Consider the following 22,516-nt stretch of genomic DNA (forward strand, 5'->3'; position numbering starts at 1 on the left):
AAAGGATCTTGACCGCTATTTGTATGCCCACATGCATGATGGGAATTATCCACCATAGCCAAAAGGTGGAAGCAACCAAGTTATCTATTGATGGATGAAGGGATTAAAAAAATAGGATCTATACACAAAGGGAATATTATTCAGCCTTGAAAAGTAAGGACAGTCTGACACATGCTACCACATGGACGAATCTTGAGGATATTATGTGAAGGAAAATTCCAGGGTCCCGGGGGCCGGAGGGAATAGGAAGTTGTGTAAAGGGAACAGAGTTTTGCCAGATGAAAGGAGCTCTCGAGACTGGCCACACAACACATGAAGATACTTAACACCACTAAACTAAACTGTACTGTTAACAAAGGTTAAGATAGTAAATTTTTTTATGCGCATCTTTCCCAATTAAAAGAAGTAGATTAAAAAAAAAGATGACTTGGGGCCCCTGGGTGGCTCAGTGGGTTAAAGCCTCTGCCTTTGGCTCAGGGCATGATCCCAGGGTCCTGGGATCGAGCCCCGCATTAGGTTCTCTGCTCAGCGGGGAGCCTGTTTCCTCCTCTCTCTGACTGCCTCTCTCCCTACTTGTGATCTCTGTCTGTTAAATAAATAAATAAAATCTTTAAAAAAAAAGAAGCAATCAAATACAAAATACGGAAGATTCCATAAAAAACATTAAAAAAAAAGATGACTCTTGTTAGTGTGACATATGCCTCATTTTATACAATCAAGATCCTAAAGTGAATGATTCAGCGAAGTCATATGAAAATGCAGAGTAAATAAAAAGGAAGAGTGTGTAAGACGAAGAAGGAACAGTATCACCATAAATAACCTGTATTAGAGATGAGGAGGGATTAAACATAAGCTTTTGGTTTTGCACTTTTTTTTTTTAAAGATATTATTTATTTACTTGAGAGAGAGAGCATGTGTACACGAGCATGTGTACACTGCGGAGGAGGGCAGAGTGGGAGGGAGAAGCATCCTCCTTGCTGAGCAGGGAGCCGACGCGGGGCTTCATCCCAGGACCCTGAGACCATGACCTGAGCTGAAGGCTGATGCTTAACCGACTGAGCCACTCAGGTGCTCCTGGTTTTGCATTTTTGATGGTCGTGTTGCAAATAACACTTTGTTTAATGGCTTTTTAATGTAAGATATACCTCAGCATTTTACACAGATCTCTCTAGAGATTTAAGACTTTGGAGCCTGCGAGGGTTATGAAGTCAGGCTGATCAGATCATGGCGCTCAGATGTGACATCTCTGGTCCCCAGTCCCGCAGACACTCACCTGTCCACACGAAGCTGGCAGACAATGCTTAGCGCATCGACAACTCCTTCCTCTTTCAACTGTCGACAGCCAATGGATGTAGCAATAAAACACCCCGTTCTACCTATCCCTGCACTGGAAAGAAAAGACAAAGAATGAAAAGGTGGAGGAAAAGTAAGAAACATAGAATATATTATTTTATTTATTTATTTAGGTTTTTTACAAAGTTTTTAAATTTTTATTTACTTTTAAAATTTCTTTTCAGTGTTCCAAAATTCATTGGGTTTTTGAAAATTTTAATTCCAGTATGATATTCATCTCTGGGACACAAGATAGAGATTGGACAATTCCATAGGTGCTCCTCGCGACCAGAGTACTCCTTAACCCCTATCCCTTATCTAACCCACCTCTCCCCATGACTCCCCAAGAGAAAAGACGGTCTTTCAAAAGGGTACATCTAATTCGGAAACAGCAAGCCAGGCTTAGCAACAATGACGAAAGCTCTCAGGCCCAGATGACACACCTGGCCCAGAGCAAGGCTTAAACTTCGATCCGTCATTGAGTTCCTTGCTGCAGGGAGAGTTGGGTGGAGGGAGAAAAGAGAAAAAGCCACTGTCATTATTCTACAAAGAATAATGCAGACCTGAATTTAGGGAAGGTATAGGCACTAGAAAGGAGGAGATAGACTTAGACACATCACAGATGTGAATCTGGGGGACGGGAAGAAAGGTACTGCCTATGAGACAAAGGGAGAATTCTAAATGAAACAAGATGGGATTGGGAGGGAGACAAACCATAAATAACTCTTAATCTCACAAAACAAAATGAGGGTTGCTGGGGGGAGGGGGTTTGGGAGAAGGGGGTGGGATTATGGACATTGGGGAGGGTATGTGCTATGGTGAGTGCTGTGAAGTATGTAAACCTGGTGATTCACAGACCTGTACCCCTGGGGATAAAAATATATGTTTATAAAAAATTAAAAATTAAAAAAAAAATAAAATAAAAAAGAAAGAAAAAAAAAAGGGAGAATTCTAGAAGAAGGGCTGATTTGGGTGCGGGGCAGGTTGTTTTTGGATATAACGATGTTGAATATTCCAGTGAGGGACTGAAGATTCAGCTGGGTTTGGGAGAAGGATGTGGCCAGAGGCACAAGCTTCTGAGTCATTTAAATCCAGGTGATCAGTTGAATAGAAACGCTATCCTATCATCCAGGAGTCCTGGAGGGATTTGCTCATTCATTTGCCCTGGATGGTAAGTCATCCCCCTAACAAGCCCTTTAACTCCCTCCCATCCCTCCTCCCTCTTCCCCTTCTCCCACCCCTCAGCGATTCAACCACTGATAGCCTATATGCAAATTTCTCTCAAATTTCCATCTAAATTCCCTAAGTTTCTCCTAAACTCTAGATTAGCATTCTATCTCTTAGCTGGAACTCTTGATGTTACTATTTTGCACTGGCTTCAGTTCAATGTATCTAAATTCAGTGTATCTAAAACAGAATTAATTATCTTTTCCCTCAATGACATTACCAGTTAGCCACAAGTTTTCCAGCCTAGAAATCTTGGAGCCATCTCCAACATCTCCCCCCCTTTCACTGCCCACATCCAATCTGTTACCAATTCTTATATTTTCCACCTCTACTGAAGCTTCTGGGATCCATGCTTTCTTTTCTATAAACTGTGCTCACGTTTTCGACATCTCCTTACTTCATGGTTAGCAGTGATCTCATTATGGTTGCCAAGTCTTGAGTCTCTTCCTGGACTAATTCACGATATACACAGCTGCTAGGTTCATCTTTCTAAAATAGGGATCTGATCATATTACTCTCTACTCAAAGACTGTAGATGCCTCCCAGTAGTTATGGGTAGTGTCTGAGCTCTCTGTGGTGTCCATGACCTTGTGTAATACGAATGGGGCTAACTATCAAGCTTTTGGTCTTTCTACTGTCATTCTTGTATCCTTTGTGCATTTTTGTCATCTATATGAATCACTGCAAAAAATGGCTTTTATTTTCCAACTTTCCTTTCTGTGTTAATGATATTCCTTCCGTCAGAAACTCTCTCATTACCAGCCTTTAAAACCACAAACATTGGTCATTTTTTAAGATCCTGCTCGACATCATTCCAACTCTTAGAAGCTTTCTTCAGTCCTCATGATTTGAATTAATAGTTTCCTTCTCGGCACTCAAATAGCATTTGTTTCTTTTCTTTCTTTCTTCTTCTTTTTTTTTTTTTTTAAGATTTTATGTATTCATTTGAGAGAGACACAGAGAGAGAGAGACAGAGAGAGCACAAACAGGGGAAGAGGTAGAGAGAAAAGCAGACTCTCCACCTCGCTGAGCACGAGCCGATGGGGGGCTCAATCCAGGGACCTGGAGTTCAAGACCTGAGCTGAAGGCAGATACTTAACTATCTGAGCCACCCAGGAGTCCCTTTGCACTTGTTTCTTACTGAGTGGGAGTGCAGAGGAATTCAGAGATGGAAGGGGTCCCTTTTACTGAAGAGTCTATAAAGAGTTTGTTTCATTAAAGAGACAGGATTTGAACTGTGCCCTAAATGACAGGCATTTTGGTCATGGTGAATGAGAGGGAATATTGCATGTATGAGAATGGTGTAAAGAAAGAATTGCTGTAGAGCAGGATATATGATGTGCAGTAGTAACTAGACTAGCTTGGTCTGAAGAGAAAGTTACCTTAGAGAAACGGTGAGAAACAAGACTGGGCAAGCACACTGGGGCCTAAAAGGATCTTATAGGGAAAGCTAAGAGGTTTGGACTTCGTCCTCTAAAACAGTTGTGCTTTCCTTTTTGCTGTTGTTGTTGTTGAGAATTTGATAAAACTTAGGACTTCAATGATCTCTATAGTTATCCATAGGCCCCGGATTAAGATCTTTTGCTCTAGGCAATGGGGTGCCCCAAGAAGTGCTGAGGAGGAATTCCAAATGATGGAGGAGGATTTGGGGAACATCAGGCAAGAGAAGTGGATGGGGTAGCCTGCGCTGGGGGTGGGGCACGGGGCAGTGGGGTGTGTTTGTGCAATTAGCCGACTACTTCTAAAATACATGGATGAGGTCATTAGGGCCTGAACTTGGGTGGTTGGACAGGAAGTGATGATTATGGGAGAAGCTTTGAAGGGAAAGCCAATCTGGTGACTGATTAGATACTGAGGCTGGAGTTGAGAGAAGAGCCAAAGATAACTGTCAACATTAGATGTTGAGTGCTTGGAAAAAAGCTGCTCTTATTCTTAGAAATAGTCATCAGCAGGGGAACTGGTTTTATAGGGGAAACAGCTCGTTCATTTTAGATATCCTGAGTGATTTATGATTTTGGGTGGAGGACAGTTCCAGCCCTAAAACATGACCCCTTAGGCTGTCTTTCCTCACCCCCAGGCAAAGTTTAGGATAAGGCCTAATGCTAGAAACTGGGTAATGACTCCCTTGGATATATAGATATACAGTAAATTTTACTCTTAATTAAACCACAAAGGTTCAAGGAAGAAGGAGGCTAAAGTTACAATGTTAATTATATTTTATTTGTTACAAATATCATCAAAAGCTATCTTACAAGGCTTATGAGTTTAAACAAAGCAACAAAAATTACTTTGACAAAGTACAAAGAATAAATAAATGACTGGTTATGTAAATTACTTTAAAGCAATTTGCTTTCGTTTGGGCACACTAAAAGGAAAAGGGGAAGGAGGTATCAGTTATGAGAGGAGAGTTTTAAGCTAGAAGTTAAGGAAGGGGCTCACCTCGGACATCTGTGGCTTTTATCTGCCTAACCTCCAATACCCACGTTCTGGTAACTACACTTTGTTCTCCTTTTGGTGAACTACCACTTACCCACTTCCCCCTTCATAAATTTATTTCCACCTGTTTTTTTTTTTTTTTTTTTTTTAATGAAATCACTTTTCAAGTAGCTGACTAGTTTTTACCACGTTTGATATAATAATGCGTGTTCTCAAGATACCATTCAAGTACGGTTCAATAAAAAAGCCAATGACAATTTTTTAAAAACGTGCCATTCCTCCCATCAAAGAGTCTGAGGAGACTAAACAAATCGATGTATGTTTCAAGGTCGAGGGCTGAATAAAGTCTCCTGTTCCCTGAGCCATTGATGTAAAAGTGCTGTTTTCTCTACTGTGTTATCATTGTTTGCTGAAATGACCTGATACTACTGGACTTCATTTCTACAATGTAGCATCTCAATTAAAAATCAAATATGAGGAAGTGAGCCAATTTCAGTAAATACTGAATTTACCAACAGAGTCACAACCAGGAAGCACCACCCAGCCTCCACCCGTTCGATGGCTTTACAGAGGATGGACCGTTGCTTCGGCAGGAAGGACAGCTCATCCCTTACCTGCAGTGGACGACCACAGGCCCCCGGCCCGTGGAAGCAAGTCTGTCTTCTTCGACATCCAGCATGAGCTGTAGAAGAGGTTGAGCACTGTCTGGAGTCTTGTGATCGGGCCATGAGGTGTACCAGTAATGCTTCACATGCTGGGTGTGACTTCCTTGCTGAAAATAGCAAGAGTCACCAAATGCCTCATTTACTTGTGGAACTAAAAGTCATCCAAACCACAATACTGAATGCCTTCTATCACTTCCAGCTTGCTGGCAACTTACTTCTGGATGGAAAAAAGATATCTAGGAGATTGCTGAAGTGCCCTTTTCTATGTTGAGAAAACATGACTTTACATACGATGAGATCTTGCCTCTATTCAATGAGAAATGGATATTTACAACTGAAAAGGCATGTGAAACCTACACAATCTACACATTTGTGATTTATTGTAATAAACAGAACGGCCATCGCAAAGGAAGCCAAGAGGGAATTGGAATACGGTGTGCTTCCTGCTCTTTGAACATTCTTGACAAGCGATGATAAACATATGAACCCACCTAGGAACACTTGATTTTATTCTTGGCCCCTACACTTGACTTTCTACATTCATCCCAAATTGCAGTTTATAGCAGCAGTGAGGTGACCCAGGAGTACAGGAGCTATAAGGAAGGGGTCACTAAATGAGACAAGCTTTGAGGGAGGGTCCATGTACATCATCAAGTAACCCAATGCCCAGTGTGGGGGGCCCGACACAGAGTAGGCTCTCGAGGGTATGTGTTGAAATGGGTGCCTTCCTATCTCGAATTGCCCTCTAAAACCCTCAGTGAAACTCTGCCTCTCCTCTCTGTGATGCTTCTGTTTCAGCAGTGAGGTTCTAGACGGGGTTGAGATCTTTGAGATGATTGTTCTCTAGAAGCAAAAATAATACCATGGCAATGTTCCTCAAATCTGCTGCCCGTGATTTCAATAAGATAACTTTTGGATGATGTAATGTGGTCTGGGGAAAGTCCCCATAAATTACTGTAACTCCACGTTTGGGAAGATCTCATCAACACTTCAGGCTTGTCTTGCTTCCCACAGCCACCCACAAACACAGATTTTCTCTTTCACGGTTTCTAGGCCTTATTAAAAGCTGCTTAAACCAAAGGCACATTAAACAACAACAACAACAACCAAAAAACAACACCCCCCCGAATCGTGGTAAAATCTCTAGTATAAATCTTTAGTTAAAGACATTTGAAAGGTTAAATCAAGAATGTTTTGCTTATAGAAATTAGAAGATCACAACATCCTACTTAGTGAATTTCCTTAATGCCTACTTGTATTAAATTAATTATTCCACATACTAAGAGTAGCTTATGACAAAGAAATACATGAGGGGATGATTATCATTTCTCTTTGATCTTGACATTATTTTTTTTAATTGGATCTGTAATACTTCTTAGGATAAATAATTTCAGAGGAGAAATGTAATCCTGTCATATCATCCACTTTATAGATAGCGACAGCTACATAATCTTACCTTTAAGACAAGGTTTCGAACAGTGTAGTTGTCACATTCATTTACATTGATGACCAGAACCTCAACTTTCCCATATATTCCTCTCTTTTCTGGCCAGTAAAGCACACATTTCTGGAAGAGGAGAAAAAAGAACACAGCAGATAATAATGATTTCACTGGCCTTTGAGTATTTTTCATTGAAGTATCTCAATAGTTTTTATTTAATTCTAAAAATATCAAGTATTGATTTTACAAGGCTAGAAATGTACTAAAACCACTGAATTATACATATTAAACAATTGACTTTTATGGTATGTAAATTACATCTCAATAATATTTTAAAAATGAAGTATCAATTTTTACTTGTGCCTGCCAAACACTATTGCTATGAACCCCATACAAAAAGGGGGAAAATTTCCCAAAATCTGAAATGAATAATCTTTGACAAAACAGGACAAAATATTCAGTGGAAAAAAAACAGTCTCTTTAATAAATGGTGCTGGGAAAATTGGACAGCTATATGTAGAAGAATGAAACTCGGCCATTCTCTTATACCACACACAAAGATAAACTCAAAATGGATAAAAGACCTCAATGTGAGACAGGAATCCATCAAAATCCTAGAGGAGAACATAAGCAGTAACCTCTTCGACATTGGCCACTGCAACTTCTTTCAAGATCTATCTCCAAAGGCAAAGGAAACAAAATGAACTTTTGGGACTTCATCAAGATCAAAAGCTTCTGCACAGCAAAGGAAACAGTCAACAAAACAAAGAGGAAACCCACAGAATAGGAGAAGGTATTTGCAAACGACACTACAGACAAAGGGCTGATATCCAAAATCTACAAAGAACTCCTCAAACTCAACACACAAGGAACAGATAATCACATCAAAAAATGGGCAGAAGACATGAACAGACACTTCTCCAAAGAAGACATACAAATGGCTAACAGTCACATGAAAAAATGTTCATCATCTTTAGCCATCAGGGAGATTCAAATTAAAACCACATTGAGATACCACCTTATACCAGTTAGAATGGCCAAAGTTAACAAGACAGTAAACAACATATGTTGGAGAGGATGTGGAGAAAGGGGAACCCTCTTACACTGTTGGTGGGAATGCAAGTTGGTGTAGCCACTTTGGAAAAGTGTGGGGACTCCTTAAGAAATTAAAAATAGAGCTTCCCTATGACCCTGCAATTGCACTCCTGGGTATTTACCCCAAAAATACAAATGTAGTGAAAAGAAGGGCCATCTGTACCCCAATGTTCATAGCAGCACTGGCCACAGTCGCCAAACTGTGGAAAGAACCAAGATGCCCTTCAACAGACAAATGGATAAAGAAGATGTGGTCCATATATACTATAGAGTATTATGCCTCCATCAGAAAGGATGAATACCCAACTTTTGTATCAGCATGGACGGGACTAGAAGAGATTATGCTGAGTGAAATAAGTCAAGCAGAGAAAGTCAATTTTCATATGGTTTCACTTATTTGTGGAGCATAAGGAATAACACGGAGGACACTGGGAGATGGAGAGGAGAAGTGAGTTGGGGGAAATCAGAGGGGGAGAACCATGAAAGAACTCTGAGAAACAAACTGAGGGTTTTGGAGGGGAGGGGGCTAAGAGGATGGGTGAGCCTGGTGGTGAGTATTATGGAGGGCACGTATTGCATGGAGCACTGGGTGTGGTGCATAAACAATGAATTTTGGGACACTGAAAAAATAATTAAGTTAAATTAAAAAAAAAGAAAAAGAAAAGAAAAAAAAACCCTGAAATGAAGAACGAAAGTGAGAAGTTAAGAATTAAGAAATTTAAAAATCCAAGTATTAGACTTTATCATGCAATGGAATAAAAGGAATTTTTTTCACAATGACTGGGCCAAGTTACATTTCCCTGCTCCATCCAGTTGAAACATCTAATAAATCTGTGATGTGTTAGATGCCACAGAATGAAGGTTCCCTAGTAGGTAAAGAGGATGTAATGACCATTAACACACCTATGGTATTACATTTTTCAGGACTGATGGTCTTTTCACCAATAGAGTAGATTAAAATAAATGTATAACAAAATTATTAAAAGAAAAACAATTTTTATAGCAGATCCTCTTTGAAGGATTTAACAAGAATAATAATAATTATATTGCAACTGTAGCATTATTAACTGGTAGTTAAAGTGCAGGCTTTGAAGCTATAGAGCATAGGTCCAGATTCTGGTTTTGCCACTTATGATTAGCTGAGAATCTGTAAGAAAGACACTTAATCTCTGTGGCCTCAATTAACTCATCACTTACTACATTAAAAGCACTCAGGACAAGGCCAGACATGCAGTAAGCATTTAAAACACATTGTTCTTCTTCTCATTGTTCCAATTTTAGGTTTTTGATCTAAATGATTCAATCATTACTTCATTATACATTAGATCATACATTAAATATTGTATAATTATTATATCCAAGCTACATTATTAAAAGAAAAATACAAAACGAGATTCAAGCATACATACAGGCTCATAGTATGTATTATTTTGCCTTTTAAACAGCTCCAAAAAAACCCCTATGAATTCTGACTACATATCTCAATGATTAAGAAAGGGAAGTGTGAAAGTTGATGTTCTATTTCAAGTGCCCAGAGAAGCAATGTTAACTTTTGTTTAAATAGAACTTATCATTTTCTTGCAAACACACATGCACATTTATAGAGAAATTCCTTCACATTTAGAGAGAAATTGCCCGCGGTCAGGACCTTTTAATCCTTGGGACACTTGTTTTTTGACATCCAAGGTCAAAGGCATAGGACCACACTTGGAAAAAATTCGGAACTTACAGATTCAAAAGAGCAGCACAAGAAAGAATCACATAGGTACAGAACTGATGGAAAAGATATGTAAAGTATCAGAAACATACCCCGGGGAGTCTATCATGCTAAGTGCTAGCCCCACTACATTCTAGAGCCAGGATGGAATCCCTGTTTCTTTCATCCATTACAATAAAAACACATTTGCATCCTCTGAGTTCCTGGTCCTTTTCCAAACAAAGTAAATCATTTTCACCTCTATTTACATGCCACCCCACACCCAAGACCGGCAGGCGATCGGGCTGAAGGCATAACTCTGGCTGACATAACATTAACATTAAGAAAAAAAAAAACCTTTTACAAATAAAGCAATTTATTTCTCTCCTCATTTAGCAGTGCCAAGTGTCTCAAATTTCCCAGGTTTGTTAAAGAGAATCATACTAACCAATTTGCCTGGTTTCTTTCAATGAAGCATCAATTATTTCGCTGTGAGACCCGAGCTATTGTGTATCTTAAAACCCATGCCTCCTGGATGAATCCAAGAAGAGTGACAAAGAATCTTGAAAAAGGTATTGAACAAAGAAAGAGGCATTCAGCGGTCCAGCAGTCTGGCATACGTGCCCCATTGTCCCGATGAGCCCCGGAGCAGCAGGCCCCTCTTTGGAAAGGTGGCTCTTGAAACCGGTAGGAAAAAGCTGCAAGGCAGGAGCTCAAAGCCTGCACCCTGACTCTTAACAATCCTCGAACAGGCTTGTGCACCTACTTGATAAATGGAAGCGCGGCTAGGTTCTCTCAAGCTTGCCGGGGCCCTCTTGAATGTTTTTCTTGACTCTTTACCAAAAATGCAATTGGCAGTCGGCTCCCAGTAGACAATGCAATGTGACTTGTTCATTCAAACAACCCTTAATTAGCATCCCATCTCCTTTCCGAGATACAATAGCTTATTTTTACACACTGAATACATTTTTCCCCCTTTTAGGAGCACATAGAAAAAGAGACCAGATAAGTGTGGGTGCTTTTCAAATGTGAGGTGGGGGAGAACTGCAAATGCAGTTGTTTAAAGAGCACAAGTTCACGTTCGAATTATTTTTGTGAACAGCTTTTTAGGGGTTCTTTATTGCAGCGCTAACAATGATCTGAAAGGCAGAAAATGCAAGGAAGGAAAATGCTCTCTTACAGATAATATTATGAAACCCCACTAATTGTAGGTAATTCAAGAAAGCATGCTATCTCGCAGAATATAACCCCAAATTATCACTATTCTTTGCTAACTGGGCTGATCCTTCCAGCGAAATTATCTATTAATTCCAAAAATTCATAATTTGGAGGAAAAAAGAGGTTTTCAGAGGCTCATGTGTCTCTTGTACAAATAAGTAATTAGTGAACCCTGACTGTAAAGATTCTGGTCATCAACCAATTCTTCATAATTAGTGGTTTATTATTGCAAAGCAATGCAAACTCCTATATTTTTTTGATCTTTCTTTTTTTTTGTTTGACCATCCCTCTCACTTCCACCACATTGGGGCTATTTGTGTACAGGGAGGAAGGCGGTCCAGCCAGTAGTTTAGTTGCCTGGAAAAAAAAAATCTATTTTTAAGTTACTTTCTTTTTGAATTCTATGCATTTAAAATAAAAAAGATTTTGCTCTCTGAGCTAAAAACACATGTCATCACATAGAGGCTCTAAAATAAAAAGATGGTCAATTTCATTTGGGTTCCATTAGCACGTGAGAGCTATAGGATGGGTCAGATTGCCTACGGTTAGTATAGTAACTTTCATTCCTGGTGTTCCAACTAAATATTACCAACGCAGGTGTAGCGATTTATTATTACGATTACCTTCACCAACATATCACTTAATCCCTTCCACAATCATTTGAATTGGGTATACCGGGTACACAGTTATTATTATTATTATTATTATTATTATTTATCATGTGACAGCAGAGGAAATGGAAGTTCAGGTGTTCTGGTAGGGATCTCTGGGAAAGTTCCCTTGGGAACTAAAACTCTCAATGCCAATATCATTTTAAAAATTTAACTTTCTGGGCACCTGGGTGGCTCAGTGGGTTAAAGCCTCTGCCTTCAGCTCAGGTCATGATCCCAGGGTCCTGGAATCAAGCCCCGCATCAGCTCTCTGCTCAGCAGGGAGCCTGCTTCCTCCTCCCTCTCTCTCTGCCTGCCTCTCTGCCTATTTGTGATCTCTCTGTCAAATAAAATAAAAATAAAAATCTTAAAAAAAAAAAGAAAAATTTAACTTTTTATCTTTGATATCCATTGTCTCTGAACCAACCCAACTTTGCTGTGGCATTAACCAGAGCCTTTCCTTCCTTGTGTGTAGGAGGCTCGTGCTCATGCAACACAATATTCTCAGGCCACTCTCCTACTCGCTCAGTACTTCTATTACTATCTGCCGAGCTGTACGTGTTCACCAGTGGGAAGTCACAGTCAAATCTTCTTATAGCAATTGTAACTCATTAGTGAAGCCCGGTAATTTAATTCTACATAAATTAATGAAACAGGAAGGTGCAGAGAAAAAGGGAATTGTTCTAGGAAATAATTGTACAAGTTAAATAAGTTTTTCACTGGGAAAAAAAGGACTCAGTAGAAAAAACTGTAGTCCAATCAGGTACAGGCGACAATGATAAAAGAGCAAATTTTAAAAATTATGCAAGATTCTGCATGCATAATTCCTTTACAAACTTTTCTGTGTTCTCTCTCATTATAAAGAAACTGAAATGGGAAATTTTGATTTATGTATAATTTCATAAATTTAAAATAAGTTTTGATTTGATGTATAAAGGGCATGATTTACATAAGCTGTATGATCTAGAACTCTAGTCTCTAACATAACCAAACAAACAGAGTCCTATGAAAAAAAATGAAAAATTGTAGTGTGAACAAATGCACATGTCTTAAGATAAAATAAAGCATTAGGGTCCTGTTGTTGTTTTTGTGATTTTTTTCCCCCACTAACTTTTTTTTGCTAATTGTGCCAAATAAGAGGGTTTCTAGCTATAGTTAGAAGTAAAGCAGGCTACAGCAATTGAATAAAACCTAACAAATTAAAAATTAAGGTGTGGTTGTATTTGGAATATAAGCATGTCTGAAAGGACATGTCAGTAATTTTGCTTGAGAGATGTGAGCCTCTGAATTTGGGGCCACCCTTAATTGCTTAGGCAGTACAAGCATAGGAAATGGGAATGAGAGATTAGCTGTCCAGCATTGCTAGGCAGTGCTAGGCCCGGCTGCCTCTCTAAGATATTCTAATAGCTAATTCTGGTCCTCCGGGAAAGCTGAAAGCTGGTCCACAGGCTCTGCTGTCTATCTGCCAGCCTGGCCTTCAACATTACCTTCCTTGACCTTGTCTGGACAGACAGCCAAGTCTGAGACTTGGTTTACTTGTTTTGTTTTTTGTTGTTTTTTTTGTTCTTAGTACAGGTATACCTCGTATCGTGCTTCACTTTATGTTCTTTGTAGATCCTGCATTTTCTACAAATTGAAGGTCTGTGGCAAGCCTGCCCGGAGACTCCTTTCCTTCCTGGAGTTTATTGGCACCATTTTTCCAACAGTTTTTGCTCACTTCATGTCTCCATGTCCCATTTTGGTAATTCTCACATCTTTTCAAACTTTTTCATTATTATTACATTCCTTAAAGGTGATCTGTGATCAGTGATCTTTGGTGTTCCTATTGTCATTGTTTTGGGGTTCCATGAACTATGCCTTTCTAAGACCATGAACTAAATCGTGACGTGGGTGAGTTCTGAGTGCTCCACTGACTGGCCATTGTCTGTGTCTCTCTGTCTCCCGGGGCTTCCCTATCCCCTGAGACACAACAGAATCCCAGTGAGGTCAGTTAATAACCCTACAATGGCCTCTTGGTGTCCATGTGAACGCTTTCAGTCAAAACTAGTAATGATGGAGCTTTGTGAGGAAGGTACATGGAAAGTCGAGATAGGCTGAAAGCTCGGCCTCCTGAACATTTGCCACGTTGTGAATGCAGGGGAAAAGTTCTTGAAGGAAATTAAAAGTGACACACCAGTGAACACATGAATGATAAGAAAGAGTAAAAACCCTATTGGTGATAGGAGAATGCTGGGATTATGAAATAAGAGCTTGGCAATTAGTCATTTATTTATTAGAAAGTAGAAAGGTTCATGAAAATATAAAGCCTGGGAATTTCTAAAGATAACTCCAACTTCATTTTGGGGGGAGGAAATGATTTTTGTCTATTTCAAAAAATGACGCTCAACACAATTGAAAGTTGGCACATTTTTGGTAAACAGCATTTTCCTGGTAGTGTGAAGCTTACTGCATATTTCTTTTGAGCCAAGCTTCTCAGTATCATTTTGATCTACAAAACATCAAAGTTTCCTCTATGGAGTTATATTTACATCATGGAGGGTCTGGACAGAAAGGAATTTTTAATTTTAATTTAATGAGTAAGGCATGCTACTCAGATCGAAAGAATGTTTCAAAATGTGGTGTGAGTTCTGGGTTATCACTGTCTCTCATTCCTTGCTAGGTCTGTTCTTCTGTTTTTTGGCTTCTATGGCTGCTACTGAGAAGCCATTTGTTAGTTACTCTGTTGTTAAAATCATCTCTGCAGTGTTTTCTATTTTCCTAGTTGTATCTAGTAGTGGATTTATTTTTACTTACTAGCCCAGAATTTATGATGATTCTCAAATTTGACAGCTCATGTTTCTTATCCCTTCTGGAAAATCTCTGGCCACTATTTCCTCAAGTATTGCTTCTTTTCTTATATTCTCTTTGCTCTTCTTCTAAAATATTCATTTTATATACATTGGACATTTACATACTGCCCTGTAGGTCTTAAATTTTCTTTCGTATTTTTGGCCATTTCAGTCTTCTGGGTAATTTCTTTAGCTCTATTTGCATTTCGGTCATTATTTTTACTCAGCTGTGTCTGGCCTGTTATCACACCTGTCTAATGAGGTGTTCTTTTTAAAATTTAATATCTCTATAATATTTATTTCTATGACTCTGGTTTGTTTTTACATCTTCCTAGTCTTTTTTGGCAGTAATTTGTTCCCCTGTCAAGTTTTTAATCTTATAATTTGTGCGCTTAATTATATAAAAAAAGCATGTATTTATAGTTTCTATTATTTTCATTTCTTGTAGGTCTACTTTACTTGTTTCTTCTGATTTTTCCTTATGTTGTTTATTTACTTGTGTTGTCTCATAATTTTGACTTGTGAGCTTATGTTTGGCTAGGCTGTTTCTGTTGAAATTCTCTGACGTAAATCCCGAGAGTGTATGTATCCAGAAAGCTTTTACCTTTGTTTCTGTAAAGTGCCACAGAGTGTTATCAATCAGGATTACTTTCTATATTAATTGTTCAACTTGGCGTTTCCTGGTTTTTGAATGGTGAGTACCAGAGAGACCCTTTTTATCTATCCCTCGAGAAGACCAGATTTAGATGGACTGATTTCCTGTTACGGTCCTATTTTGGAAGGCAGGTTTATTTTTGTGGTTCACCTTTTTACTGAAGGCACAGCCTTTGCAGGAGCGCTCTCTGTGGAAGGTCTCCATTCCAGCTCCTGGCTCCTGCAAGCCCAAGGCTTTGTCTCCAGTTCTTGTATTGTCATTAAAGCCCAAGTAAGCCATAATTCTCTGGCTTTATGCCTTTATTCAGTTTTTGACTGCTGGGATTTTTTCCCCCCAAGCTCTGTTAGGCATGCTATTTTTATTTTACTATTTTATCTGAAAAACATCAAAGTTTCCACTGTAGTATTATATTTACATCATGGAAGCTCTGGGCAAAAAGGAATTTTTAATTTTAATAATGAGTAATACAGTCTATTCAGATCTAGGAAATGTTACTATATTCTATTTTATATTTTACGCTATTTTAAATTTTATCTAGTATGACTAGTTTTGTGATGGGAGGTTTTTCAGATTATCCTAGCCTGTTTGTATGCAGGAATGGATATATACAGAGAATACACTTTAAACTTGAACAGTCGGTTTTGAGTAGGTAAAATAAAGGCAGAGTGTCATGGATATCAAACAACTGTGCAGGAATTATCAGTTCCCTGATGTGTTGATATATTGATATGGGTGAAACAGCTGAGAATATTAGAGGCTATTTTTATTATGCCACCTCAGGTTTTCTTTCTTTCTTTCTTTCTTTCTTTCTTTCTTTCTTTCTTTCTTTCTTTCTTTCTTTCTTTTTTTAAAGATTTTATTTATTTATTGGGCAGACAGAGATCACAAGTAGGCAAAAAGAGAGGAGAAAGCCGGCTCCCTGTTGAGCAGAGAGCCCGATGCGGGACTCAATCCCAGGACCCTGGGATCATGACCTGAGCCGAAGGCAGAGGCTTTAATCCACTGAGCCACCCAGGCGGCCCCCACCTCAGGTTTTCATATAAGATTCATAGAAATATATTTATTCAGTAAGCTATTTAGTTAGTTAAGTAGATAGCTTCATCTTCTGGCCCAAAATACACTTTTTTCTAGGATAGATTCAGGGGAAAAAATCCTTTATCTATTGTAGCAAAAATGAAAGAGGGCAACAAGCTTTACAAAACTTATAAATTGCTGCTTGTGAGCCTGGATTTTCTTGATTAGTACAAGATTATAGTATACTTAAGGGTTATAACTCACCAAAAAGGCATAAGGGAAAGCTCAGTTTTCTTAAATTCTTATTGTCATTGTGAGGCTCTGATACAGTAATTTTGATAAGCAAGCAAACACAAATGCTGACTAAAATCAGACTGTAAATTATTCCAATAAGATGTCCTAACATGTAAGCAGTACGTAGCACCCTTTGGGAATTACAAAATTCTGTTTTTATGATGTAAAGGACTGAATGAATGTTTTGTAATCTAGACCCTTAGGAAAGACTGCTAGTATGGAAACGGAACCTAAATTTATCTCCTTGGATTGCTTATTACGAAGATATTGAAAATCTTGCTTGGCTTTTATAACTTCCTTCAAATTTTTCTTTCAAATCTCCCTTACTTAGGGGGCTTCATTCCTCCCGCCCTATATAATACAAAAGCATATTCCTCCCTTCTCATCCCTCCTACAGCTCAGCACACCCAATCTTCTTATCCTACCTACCTTGGTCCCCCTATACAATTTATTCTTTCTAACTGCTACGGTTTTATGAATTTATTATGTTTATTGTTTTTTAATCTGTCTTCCCCATTAGAAAGTTAAAATCTACCAATGGCAGACATCTCTGTGTGTTTTGTTTGCTAACATATTACCAACAACTAAAGCAGTATCTGTCACACAATAAGTGCTCAAAAATGATTTGAGGTATGAATGAGTGATTTTTTTAAATTTCCCTGCTTATAAATCAGAGTGATAATGCAGAGCCCCTCATTTCCTAACAGAGGTATGTGGGATATATGAGATAAATATATGCCAAGTGTATTGATTCTTTTGATAGAAAGCTGCCACTCACACAGGGACAACAATGACCATTCTCAGAAGCATGAAGTGAACATGTCTTTAAATTTCCATCTTCAACGTGTAGTTAAGTACAAGGCAATTTTCCTTTTACAATAGCTCTTCCATAGCAACAGAAAATTTATAACGTTCACTCCTTGGGGAAAGGCCATACCTCATTTTTTTCCTTGAGTTTTGTGATCATGACAATCACGGGACTGTCTTCCTGCCAAACCATCTGCCAGAAATCATTCACGGTGTTGATCATGGGGCCCTGGGTGGCGATGAATGCTTTCTCTTTGCCACTGTAGCCCTGGTGTGAGTAAAGAGACAGAAATATTGGACTTGAAATTCATGCCTTGCCCTGAAAGTTTAGAACAAGTTCAGAACAAAACGGTCCAAAACAACACAAGTGTTCATGGCTTCACTGATTCTAGCACAATCCATCTGGCTGTTCTCCCAAGTCAAGCATGGCACACAGTAGTGAGGGCCATGATGCCCGGTTCTCACTGGAGAACCCCCCAGCACCTTGACCTGCAGCCAGAGACACACAGGAAAGGAAGGCTCGAGGTAAAGGACCCGCTACCAGTGTCGATTATGACTAAACAAACGAGAAAGGTTGCTAGTAACCGAGTTAAATCAAAATTAATCCACTCTGAGGGGAAAACCACCGCCAACAATTCCACATAGTAAGTCAACATGCTCATCAGAAAGATATTTTTATTTACTTACTTACCCGAATATAATTAGCATTAATGTAGGTGCTCAAAGAATCAGTTACATTTTTTGGTCTCAAACACACTCTGCTGAGGGGATCTAATGAAGAAAATAAGAAGGAATGCTTTAGACAGACCTACTCTTTTTAAAGCTCCTTAGAACACCAGTAACTACATAGCACACTTGTGAATTTATATACTGACCATCTGGCTTGTGTCAATGTTTGTTGCTGATGTGTCTGTGTGTCTGTCTTTTGATACAACTGTGTGCACTGAGGGACAATTGGGTCCATCTTGGTCCCTGTCCCTTAACACAAATCTTGCCCATAAGCTTGAGATATTGAGTTTACTCATCATGTTATTTTTTGTGGCTTTCTGATTCTTGACCCCATTTCTTATTTATGCTCCTTTTTCTGTTCTTTGGGATTTGGAATTTGTACCAGATTTTCTTACTCACTTCACACTTCTCTTCTGTCCAATAAAAACACTTGGTCTGGCGCGAATCCCCTCTCCCTAAAGAAGCTGTCTTTAGTTACCATTTGTGCACCTACAGCAGGAAAATCTGATATTAGGTAGATTGTTATAGTGCTAAGAACATTGTCTTAACTCTTCAAATCACTTTCTGTCAAGAAGTTGAAAGGCTCTTTCCAAACCACGGTGTTACGGAAAATATGGTAGTTATTTCTACCAATGTTTATATAAATGAATTAAGGCCAAATCATCCCTTTATGATTTCTTTAGTCTGACACACTCCGAGCCTCTTAAAGGTAAAGACAGAGATTTTTTTTTCATTTTATCCAAGACTCAGTGTCTAGGATGGTGCTTATATGAATAGCAGACATTCAATATTTGTTTATTGCATTGATTTAGATGGTTAAAAAATGTTCCACTATTTAAGAAGTCAGTTCTAGGCATTCCTCTCTAGTAATTGTTTTATTACTGCTTTTCTCTAGACTGGCAAACTTGAGAGAGTTTATCAATACCCACTGTTCTTACCTCCACCTCTACAATTCGGTCCACCTTGTGTACACCCCAGTCTATCCTAACCTTAGTTTAATGCCGAGACTCCTCGGCATTACTGATGCCACCAATGACTCTTGTTGAGCTAAACCAAATAAGCCTACTGTGCTACTTTTTTCATGTTTTATTTTAATATTTACCATCTTATATTTTAAGTACTTCAATTTTTACCTGCTTTCAATGAATTGTACTGAACCCCTTGAAGGAAAAAATTATATTTAATTAACTTTTTTTTTTAAACTAACTTTTGTATCCTTTGTGATTTCTACCTGGTATGTGGTTCATAGAGTGTTTAATATCAGAATTCATTTCTATTAGAGTTGAAACACTGTTTTTGACTTTCTAGATTCCTTTTGTTAGCAAAGGGGACTGGAAAATTGTTCGTCCCTTTTCAGTATCCGCTATTAGAAGTTTCCACAAGAGCCCTATACCAGTGAGACTTGAACAGAAGCCCACTCCCTTCAGTTTTTATAAGGCCAACCATGTATATGATTTATTGAGAACTCAGCCCTATAAACTTCTTAGAAGCAGGTTCCCTGTCAAGCTAAACTTAGCTTGGAAATTGGTAGTTTGTAAGTCTTCCAAGCATTTAGAGGTTTCCAAAAACTTTTTAAACAAGAATGCACCATAGGACTGACTAAGGGAAAACTGTCACTCTAATCAAAGCTTTTTAGCCTTTTTAATGTTAGATTAGACTAATTAAAAAAAAGCTGATGATTTAAAAAAAATCCAAAACTTTATCATCATTATCATCATTATTTCCATATTACTGTTATAAATGTATTCATTTTAAGCATTTTAAGTCAGTATGTGTATTTTAAGTCTATATTTTGGTCAAATTCACCTTTTATCAGGACAGATATTTCTGGACTACATGTTAAATATTTAGCATGCCACTTATGATACATCTAGGAAGAGGCAATAACAATCCCAACACTGACCAATTCTTCTTCCCTCTCCTCTGCTCCTCCCCTTTTATTTCCTTCCTTCCCTCCTCTTGCTTTCTTCCTCTTCCTTCCCCCTTTTCCCTCCCTCCCCCCTTCTCTCTTATTCCTTCTCTTTCTTCTGCTCTCTTTCCTGTTTCTTTTTTCTTCTCAACAGATTATTGAACACATATAGATTTAGCGTATAGAACACATGAAATTTCCCCATCTGGCCTCTTCAAAATACCTCTGGCAATTTAACTCTTTCTATTTAACACAAAAAATGGTACCTGGATCCTGATATCCTTTAATTTTTTTTTAAAGATTTTTTAATTTATTTGAGAGACAGAGAGTGTATGAGGGGGAGGGGCAGAGGAAGAGGGAGAAAGAAATTCAAGTAGACTCCACACCAGGCATGGAGCCCAACAGTGGGCTCAATCTAACAACCATGAGATCACAACCTGAGTCAAAACCAAGAGTCAGACCTTTAACCGACTGCATGACCCAGGCACCTCTGGATCCTGATATTCCGACTGCCATCTTATCAGATTTTGTCAAAGGTTATTCTGCTCCAATGATTTCTTCTCTGGGCAGAAAAGCATTTGAGGTTTGGAGTCAGGAGGAGAAGCTATTCGATGAAAGACGTGCTTATACTGCTAGTGTATCCCTGGGCATAGGCAGAGGATGAGAGGAATAGCATAGTTTCTCTAGATGAATTCAAGATAAGTGGGAAATAGGAGGAAAGGCAGGGACTTGGCTCCACCTTCCAGGTGACTGGGAGTCACTTTCAGTTTGTTGCAGGAGAGAGAAGACTCCAGGCTTGCATTATCCAATATGGCGCCACTAGCCACATGTAGCTAACGTTAAATTAATGAAAATAAAATAAAACTTAAAAATCAGTTCCTCAGGTGCACTGGCTAAACTTCGCATACTCCATTGCTACACATAGCTAATGGCCATCATATTGGAGATACAGAGTGTTACCTTCACTCTACAGGGTTTTGACAGTGTTGATCTTAGCAATGCAAGATGGCGATTATATGGAAACTCCCTTTTTAAAATCCATGTGAAAATTGTAAGAGAAAAAAGGGCAATTAAATAGTTTGCATTTGAAACTGTAAAGTTTTCTTTCCCCATTAATGCTACTATTTTCTGGAATTGGTTGTGGGGTTAATGACTGATGCATGCTCAGTTAGGTGGCAGGAGAGGAGAAACTAACATTAGATGGGGGCTCACTAGTAGTGGGAACCTCTCTTTTCACATATGATTACTTAATTCTCTCCACAGCCCTATGTAGCAATATTATTATCACTATCTTTAGGGATGAAGAAAGGATGGTGCAGAAAGATTAAGTTGTCTTCCATAAACTATAAATGCTCCTTGCCAAGGTAGAGAGGCAAGTCTAACTCCAATATTTTGTTTGAGCCATACAACTTGTTGCCTTAATGAGTGGCTCACTTATTTGCATATCTACTCTGTTCTGGGCACTTAACAGAATAGGAAACATAAGTAAGAAATATTACCAGATTTTAGATTTTTAAATATGAAGTGATGGCCAAAGTAATTAGGGTTTAATTAGTAGAGTTCTTTGATTTCATTTATATTGTTTTATATTTCTATATATAAATTGTCAGCATGGAATAAATATACATGAAATTTGTTATTATACTTCATTGTGTAAAAAATTTCATAATAATGTATGATTAGTTTTTTTTCCCATTGCTTTTATGATTTAGGACATAGACCTATTTTCATCACTAATATTTGTTTTTTGTTGCAACGTATGTGACATAAATTTACACTTTGCACTTTAATCTACCACGTAGAGCGTTCTGAGCCAGGCTGACATCATCCTTAGGGAAAGAGCCATGATTTAATTGGCTCTTGGTCATCCATATTTCTTCTGCAAAACATTTTCCAAATTAGATAGCCTCACTAATATGTAAAATCTGGCAGTATTTTTTTTTAAAGATTTTATTTATTTATTTGAGATAGTGGGTAAGAGAGAACACAAGAGGCGGGAGGGGCAGAGGACGTGGGAGAAGCAGGCTCCCCTCCTGAGCAGGGAGACTGACATGAAGCTCCAACCTAGGATCCTGGGGTCATGACCTGAGCCCAAGGCAGACACTTAATGGACTGAGCCACCCAGGCACCCCATGTTGGAAGTTTAAACTTGAGTTTACTATAGGTTAAAACAATGAAAAAAAGTAATACTTGGGGAGCCTGAGTGGTTCAGTTGGTTAAGCATCTGCCTCCAGCTTAGGTCATGACCCCAGCGTCCTGCAATAGAGCCCTGACAATAGAGTCAGAGAGGAGGCTGTTTCTCTCTCTCTCTCTCTGCTTCACCCCCCACTTGTTCTCTCTTTGCTAGCTCTCTCTCAAATAAATCAATAAAATCTCAAAAAAGCCCCTTAAAATCTTAATCATTTTAAATTATTTTATGTAATGTTTCAAATTTATCCCATATTATAGTCTAAAATAAACCATAAAGAATAGCTTTCCATATAAATTCCAGTCTTCTCTGATGATTTTCAACCAATAGTG

The 22,516-nt window shown here is 38.5% G+C and overlaps 1 protein-coding gene across 4 annotated transcripts in view; it reads right to left on the bottom strand.

Annotated features, from left to right (window-relative positions):
- Window positions 1-22,516, bottom strand: part of PTPRR (protein tyrosine phosphatase receptor type R) — a 241,843-nt gene that overhangs the window by 16,786 nt on the left and 202,541 nt on the right. For all 4 annotated transcript variants that reach the window (XM_059186321.1, XM_059186322.1, XM_059186323.1 and 1 more), the window contains 5 exons: window positions 18,050-18,129; window positions 17,489-17,626; window positions 7,117-7,227; window positions 5,610-5,767; window positions 1,274-1,387 (listed from right to left, as the gene is read on the bottom strand). In XM_059186321.1, the coding sequence (XP_059042304.1) occupies window positions 1,274-1,387; window positions 5,610-5,767; window positions 7,117-7,227; window positions 17,489-17,626; window positions 18,050-18,129 (601 nt within the window). The remainder of the gene's footprint in view (window positions 1-1,273; window positions 1,388-5,609; window positions 5,768-7,116; window positions 7,228-17,488; window positions 17,627-18,049; window positions 18,130-22,516) is intronic.

The sequence above is a fragment of the Mustela lutreola genome, chromosome 8 (genome assembly GCF_030435805.1).
Source record: "Mustela lutreola isolate mMusLut2 chromosome 8, mMusLut2.pri, whole genome shotgun sequence".
In the NCBI taxonomy this organism is placed as follows: Eukaryota; Metazoa; Chordata; class Mammalia; order Carnivora; family Mustelidae; genus Mustela; species Mustela lutreola.